This window comes from Alligator sinensis, unplaced genomic scaffold (assembly GCF_000455745.1).
Source record: "Alligator sinensis unplaced genomic scaffold, ASM45574v1 scaffold29_2, whole genome shotgun sequence".
Lineage (NCBI taxonomy): Eukaryota > Metazoa > Chordata > Crocodylia > Alligatoridae > Alligator > Alligator sinensis.
In genome coordinates, this window is record NW_005842194.1 from 905354 (window position 1) to 913078 (window position 7725).

Genomic DNA, 7725 nt, shown 5'->3' on the forward strand with positions numbered 1-7725 from the left:
ACGGGCCCGGCTCGCGCCCGGCGAGGACGGGACCGGGAGCCGGCCTGCACAGTGACATCCTCATCCATGCCTGCCACTCAGAGCCCCAACTGGTCGCAGGAGGAGACTGGCAACCTCGTGGAACTGTGGGGTGAGGCAGAGGTGCAGCGCCAGCTCAAGCAGAGTAGGGACTCCAATGCCCGCATCTATGAGGGGCTGTCAGTCTGGATGCAGGAGCACAGGCACAACTGGTTGGCACAGCAGTGCCACATAAAGGTCAAGTTCGTCCAGGCACAGTGGGTTGCCATCACCAACCATAACTGTCAGTCGGGGAGTGCCTGTAAGTGCATGCCATTTATGCAACAGCTGATGGACATCCTCGCACCCTGGGACCCAGGCCGCAACTGTGCTGTGTACAGTAGCATGGGTGGCATGCCTGAGCCCCCACCCTGGCCTGGCACCCTCAGTGACAGATCACTGGGGGAGGGCCCCTGGAGCCTGCAGCTGGCTGTCCCACTGAGCTCCCCAGCTGTACTCTCCACCAGCAGCTTGGGGAGCCCAGGCCAGTGTCTGCTTTGCCAGCTATGCAGGCCCACCAGGGAGCAGGAACATGTAGCACAGCCACAGGTAGCCCTCTAGGCAGTGGCGGAGGTTGCAGGCCAGCCTGGAGTTGCCCCCTATACCATTGTAGCTCAAGGTCCCGTGCCAGGTGCACAAGTTCACCAGGGGTACCATGGCCATCATCAGTAGCTGGGCATAATGGGTTGGGCACCCCTCGGTACACACAAACAGCTCTTGCACGTGCACAGCTGGGGCATGCTCAAGGTCCAGTGGTGGCATGGGGGGGAGGGGCCTGGCCCTGGGGCACCTCCCCAGAGAAGACCCCTGCAGGAAGGGCGTGGGTGCCGGCAGCTCCTCGTCCTACTCCTCCAAGATCCCTGCACCCCCAGAGCCCAGGCGCTGTGCAATGGGCAGCAGTAGAGGTTTGCCTTCAGGAGGAGGGGAAGGGGCAGTGGGGTCTGCAGCCATGACAGCACATGCCGCCAGGAGCTTGGCCTGTCCTGCCCTGTCCCTGCTCTGTGAATGCTGCTCCTGGTCAGGGAAGTGGCTGGCTAAGCAGTGGCTAGTGGGCCTGGCTTTTGAAGAGGGCTGGCAGCTGCAGCTGGAGCCTGGAGCTCCCCCCGGTGGCAGCAAAGGTCCATTGCAGGGCCCTGGGAAGCAGGAGCTGATTGCAGCAAATCTGCTCCCACTTCCCTGCACATGTAGATACATGTCTGGGACCATTTACTCACTGTGAATAAACTGGTGATGCATGAAATGCACGTGTAGACCTACTCACCGGACAGGACTGTGACACCGGCTGACATATTTGGGTGTAACCCTTTATGAAAGCTGCTGAACTAAACTGCTAGAGGAAAAATAGTGCTTATAGGTCTGATGGCTAGGACTGCTTTTGCCAAAGACTGGACAAGAAAAGAGTGTATTTGCTGGCAGACACTTTTTCAGAAGACTTGCACATTGTTACATGCTGTTTAGTGAAAGGGAGTGCGGGTGTTCAGGGAATATCAAGCAGCTACGGGAGAGGTGCTGTGAATCTTATGAGCTGAAGATTATCATACACTTTTAGAGTTGCATTGTTCTTTAACAGCATTTGTGCTACTTCAGAGCTCAGGGAATCACGTATTGTTGGAAAGAGCAGCAAAGCTGTTCCTCTGAGTTATTACACAACTGGGTCAAAAGTGTCTATCTATTTTGGAGTCATATGGCCTTTTGCTTGACTTTGTCCTAGGATGTATACATTTTCAACAATTAGCAGTTTGTGTTTCTGGCAATTTTTTCAAGCAGGTGCTTATTCAAGCAAGTGGTCATGATGAGTTTTTATGAATGTTCTGCCTATGAAAAAGAGTGATTCCTTAGAATTCATAGGATTGGGATAATTGAGATTAGTAAATGTGTTCTCAAGGATTTGGGAGCCCATCTACATTAGTGCCCATCCATATAAAAGGTTGTATCACTACAATTTTCTTTTTTGAGTTACGACCATTTTCAGTACATTGTTAGCCATGATACTAACAATGCCAGGTTGACCAAAACAGAAGACATAGCAAATTACAAAGTGTGCAAAGCAATTGGACCTTGTCAAAGGAAATCATATTTTTTGTAGAACATGGAAATACTGTAAAAAAAGACTGTCCAACTTGATATTAGTTAAGAGAATCGGTCTGTAATTTCCAGCTCTTCTATCCAAAATGCCAGGAAGCAAAAAACAAACAAGCTTTCCCTGTGGGCAGGGATTTTGATGGCATTTAAAGATGTCCTACCTGGTTTAATGCAAATTATAATTCATCCCCAAGTGAGAACAGCGGTTGAAACCCATTGTGCCCTTCAGTGTAAACTTTGGTATTCATCACAAGAGATTAAACACTAGGTTTGAGGGTTTGAAGAGTATAAATGCCATTATACTTGAGTCATCAGATATAAAAAAGGAAGCTTGCAACTGTCACATTAAGTCAGTAGCAGAGGCAGGAATAGAATTCAGAACTTTGACTCCCAATCCTGTGCTCCTGCTACTAAGGGTGATGTCTTTTTTTTCATATGATCATAGAGTCAGGGGGTTGGCAGGGATTTCAGGAGTCACCTGGTCGAACCCACTAAACAAGTGCAAAGATTCCACAACTTTCCTGGGCAGATTATTCTACTGCCTTGCTGTTCTAACAGTAAGGAAGCTTTTCCTGCTAAATCTGTTTTACTGCAATTTAAAGCCATTGTTTTGTGTCCTGCTCTCTGTGTCCCAGGGGGACACAAGCAGAGGCCTTGAAGCATCCTCCCGCGGTGGGACCCAAGGCAGGGTTGACCTGCCCGAAGAAAGAAATGAAAAGAGGGCACACTTATTGTTTACAGGAGAAGCAGAGCCGCGCCGAGAAGGGCCGCTGATGGGGTTCATCAGCCACTTTTATTTTTGGCTGGGAAAGGCATTGGCAGATGATATCATCAAAAACTGCCACCCAGCTGATTTAAAAGACGGCAGCGGGGAAATGGAAGCGGGGGAAGCCGTGCTGGAGCCAGAAGGAGAAGCTGCTCCCTGGGCTGCGCGTCGGCAGCTCAGCAGGGGGCTAGACGGGGGCACACAGGAGGGGTCCCAGCTCCATTAAAAGAAGTACCCGCCCGGCTTGGCAGGGCAGCCGGGCCAAGGAGAATGGAATTGAGGGATCCCAAGGACTACAGATGCCACATCCATGAGTGGGGTGGGCTGAGGCATGCCCCAACTATTCTTTTCTTCTTTCTTTTATTTGTTGTTTTTGGAGAGTGCACAGAGCCCAGACCGGGGAAGGATCCTCCAAGTGACCCCAGGTGAAGGCGAAGAGCTGAGGCAGCACAGTGGATCACAACACCTCAGAGGGAGAGCAGATGCAGAGACGAGGATGGTCCCACACCCCACAGTCATCCAGGATAAAGGGGCATTGAGGGACGGGCAAGGAGATAAGAGAGCAGGCGAGAACATCAAAGGGACAAGCCAACGACTCATCATCTGGTTGTCCTGAGGGCTGGCATATGGCTGGGGTGTAGGGGAGGTGGAGCCCCAAGAACGCCTACAAAGGGCAGCACCCGGTCTGCGAGAATCTGCCAGGGGGGCCCCAGCACTGAAGAAAAGAAGATCAAGTCGTGGCAGGAGATGGTCAGGGCTTCCCTCAGGGGTGAATGCGATCTAATGCACAGGTTCCGGGGACACACCCCACAGCCAGATCTGGGTTTGTGCTCTAAGTTCGCTAGAGAGCGCCTATACGAGACCAGGCAGGTGTGCTCTGTGGCAAGAGAGAATAGTTCTCCCTCTTTATGGCAATTTTTCACATATTCGGAGACTGCTGTCATGTCCCCCTCCTACGCGCCTGTTCTCCAAACTAAATACGTTAAGTTCTCACTACCTTTTCTCATATGGTGTGCCTTCTGAACCATTTATCATTGTCACCCCCCTCCCAACCCTCTCCAACTTCTCTATATCCTGCTTAAAATATGGAATCCAGAACTACACATAATACTCTAGAGGAGGCTTAGTTAGCACCAAATAGACTGGTATTGTCACCTTTTGTGTCTTATACCTAATACCCCTACTGAGGCAGCCCAAAATTGCATTTGTTGTTTTTCAGATTGTCACATTGCCTTGGTGGTAGCACTGCTGGGAAGGATCTAGGGGTTTGGTGGATTACAGTCTCAGTATAAATCAGCAGTCGTATTCCCTCTTCTGTTTGTCCTTTTGATTATTTTTCCCTAGGTGCAGCACGTTAGATTTGTCTGCATTGAACTCGATCCTGTTGATCTTTCCAGATTGTCAAGGCCCTTATGAATTCTACTCCTGTCCTCTAAACTAGTTTTGTAATGCTTTCCAGTTTTGTGTAATCTGCAAGCTTGATCTCTGTTCCAGCAACTAAATAATTAATAGCCATGTTAAATGGCACTGGACCTTGGAGAGACCCCTGTGGAATGCCTGTTGAAGACCCTTGCCATTCCAACATTGATCCTTTTTTAATTGCTCTTTATGTGTGGCTATTGAGCTAGTTATCAGTTCACCCTGCAGTAATTTTATCTAGCCCACACATGTCCAATTTGTTTATGAGAATGTGATTTGGGACTTGAACTGTAGTAAGGCTTTTGATAAAGTATCCCATGTCCGCTGCATTCCCCTTATCCACCTCACTAGTTACTTCGTCATGTCAAAGAATGAGATCAAGTTGGTTTGGAATGATTTATTCTTAACGAATCCAAGCGGGCTGTAAGCGATCAACCTTTCTTCCTCTCAGGGTTTACAAACTGTCTTTGTTTTAATTTGCTCCAGTAGCTTCCTGGATACTGAAGTCAGGCTGAGCAGTCTATAATTCCCCTCCTTTTTGCCTTTTTTAAAAGGTAAGCATTATGTTGGTCCTTTTGCCATCACCTGGAATCTTGCCTGTCTCCCACAACTTTATAAATATTATTGCTAAGGGCTCCAAGATCTCTTCTGCCAATTCCTTCAGCACCTTGGATGAAGTTCATCAGGCCCTGCTGATTTTAAATTCATTCACACTAATCAAAAACTCTCTGATACTTTTCTTGTTCTTTCCCTTTCTGTGTCTATATAATTTTATTAGCACCTTTATTAGCAATATTTTACTGAAATAAAAGTGATATGGGGGGGAGGAAGGTGCTAGGACCTGGTGGCCCCATTGATTCTGTAACTTATTACTAGTGGGAGTGTCCATACCAACTTGTTTCAGCCAGACTGTCGGTTATATTTTGTGTTATTTCTCTTGGTATAAAAAAAATGCACCACTCATCTTTATTGTTAGGAAAAGTCATTGTCATCCTTCATGGTTCTTAAACACATGACTTGATTTTACAGCTTTATCAGAAATTAGTTATTTTAAGACCTGATGCAGAATGTCTTGCACTAAAAAGCTTATCCAACTTATCCCAACCACGCAGGCTATCCAATGAACGGTATCGTCCACAAAAATCCTACTTTCTTTAAGGTGATTTTGAAGCTTTAAAATGAATGTGTCTGCTTTTAAGAAGTCCCCTCTTTATGAACACATCTTTAGGAAATGTTTAGACCAGTGAGGCTCAACTGGGATGCCATGGCAGCCTGGGGTGCCTTGAGATGTTATCAAGGATGCCATGAGGTGCCACACGATGTTAGCACTGTTAGGTGTGCAAACATGATTCACAAGAAAACCCAGAGTTTTCAAATAGGCATTGATAGACCACATAGTGTCAGATTGTTTTTAACACTTTCTGAGTTCTTTTGAGCACTCTCTTAATTTCCTGTATTTAAAAATTGAGTTAAAACTAAGATCTGGCATTTTCCAATGGGTGCCTTGAGTCCAAAAAGGTTGAGAACCACTGGTTTAGACTGCAGTACTTTTCAGACTGAACACATAACATTTCAAACCTTGGAATATGTTTTCTAGAAGTCTTTCTTTATGAATCCAAAAAGATTATTTTGATTTGTGTTTCTTCTGAAGTCACATTAGCTAAAACATCTTCATTTAATTTTACTTTTAGGAAGAATACATTCCCTATACCCCAAGCATAGAAATAGTTTGTGTTCTGAAACCAATGTTAAATGTTTAAGTGAATGGCTTAGATAGGGTTTGTACTTCAAAGAGATTTGTAGAAGGAAAAATAATACATTGTGTTGTGTCATGCTGTCAGTGTGCATAGAAGCCAAGAGTCTTAGCAGAGTGCACAGAGGCCTAGAGTCTTATAATGTTCTAGTTGTCCTGGAGGAGGTTGCGTGCTTTACACAATGAATTCCAGTGCCATTGAAAAACACTGTGTGGCTGATTCATTTTTTCCCAGGGCATTAGTACTGCATTTTGCTGGCAGTTGATTTCTCTGTACAATGGAGGGTAAACTGATCATACTCGCATGCTGTTTACATCCTTGTTTTCCCCTTCTTTTTATTTTCAGGATCTTGGCCTGGCACAGATTTCTGCTACCAACACTAAGACACCAGTCCCCCTGGGATCTCTAGCACATCAGATCTACAGGATGATGTGTGCAAAGGGCTATGCCCTGAAAGACTTCTCAGCCGTGTTCCAGTTTTTACGTGAGGAGGAGAATTTGTGAGCTGTTTTTAAACAACAGACACTATTACAAACCAAATGCTTTTTTGGGAACCTTCTTGTAGCTCATTTGAGAAATATTTGGGTTTAGTCAGTGGTCACAAGTCATGATCCCGATCCCATGCAGATCTCTCTGCTTTTGGTTGTCCAGGTCACAGCAAACTCCAGGATTTTGCATCATTTGATTGGTGGAAAAAGGGGTTGTTTGTTTTGGCTACACAGTAACAGTTTTTTAAGAAGCATGGTAAGATTTTCACAAGTACCTAATTCTTTGCATATAAAACACCTGACATTATGGCTATTAATTGTACAAAGTAGTTAAACTGACTCTTATATAGTAAAAGGAATGACATTTGGTGGCCAGTGTTGCTGATAAACTGGCTTTCATTAGTTCTTAATAAAAATGAAGTTCTTTGTGGAAAAAGGGAAAACCCTAATAAGGAAGAAATGCATCTGAGATGGATTTCCCTCCCACTTTTTCTTAAATATACTAGCTTTTAGTCTTAAAAGTGGGTTGAGTTCTCCTTTGTATTAGTGTTCCTGATTTTAACTTCTCGGTGAGTGTAAGTGGAAGGCTGTTACAAAATGTTTAACTGATAGACTTAGTTCAAATAACATGGTATGTATGCCTCTCTTGTAAAGCTCCATTATTATATTTTGCTAACCCAATTTTATATTTTCTTATACCCTATTGCACATTTTCAAAATTGATAAATAGCACCTACTAAAAATTCTAACATGTACATTTGCTTTAAGTAATTACTGCAATATTATAAATCTAAATAAATCCCATTATTTTGAAGTCAAATAAAAATCTGTGCTGCTAAATGCCTGCTATAAAGTTGCTTGTGAGTTTTTAATGCAATCTTGTACTAGATTTTTCATAAAGCATCCTGCATAAGCATTGAATAGCTCTTCTTATGAAATGTGTAAAATGGCATATTTGGATATTCATTTCTCAAAGCATTCCCTGATCCCTGAACTTGCAAGGGCTCACACATGCTATATTTTATGTATGGGCGTGCGGACCTCGGTGGAACTTCTCAGGTGCATAAATATTTGCTGAACTGGGGACTTAATGGTCAGGTATGTATTTCATAAGCATACTTTCCACATTTTATGGGTACAGTTGCCCATTTAATATGTA

The 7725-nt window shown here is 44.9% G+C and overlaps 1 protein-coding gene across 3 annotated transcripts in view; it reads left to right on the forward strand.

The window, feature by feature from the left end:
* Positions 1 to 7425, forward strand: part of HIBADH (3-hydroxyisobutyrate dehydrogenase) — a 122997-nt gene extending 115572 nt beyond the window's left edge. The window contains exons 8-9 of one of the 3 annotated variants that reach the window (XR_003094720.1): positions 4814 to 4878; positions 6424 to 6555. Coding sequence is in view for 2 of the 3 variants with exons in the window: in XM_006026468.3 (XP_006026530.1) it covers positions 6424 to 6582 (159 nt within the window). In the remaining variant the exon portion in view is untranslated. Of the gene's footprint in view, positions 1 to 4810; positions 4879 to 6423 lie in introns of those variants that run through there. The other 2 variants (XM_025207423.1, XM_006026468.3) reach the window with 2 other exon arrangements.
* The last annotated feature ends 300 nt before the right edge of the window (positions 7426 to 7725 follow it).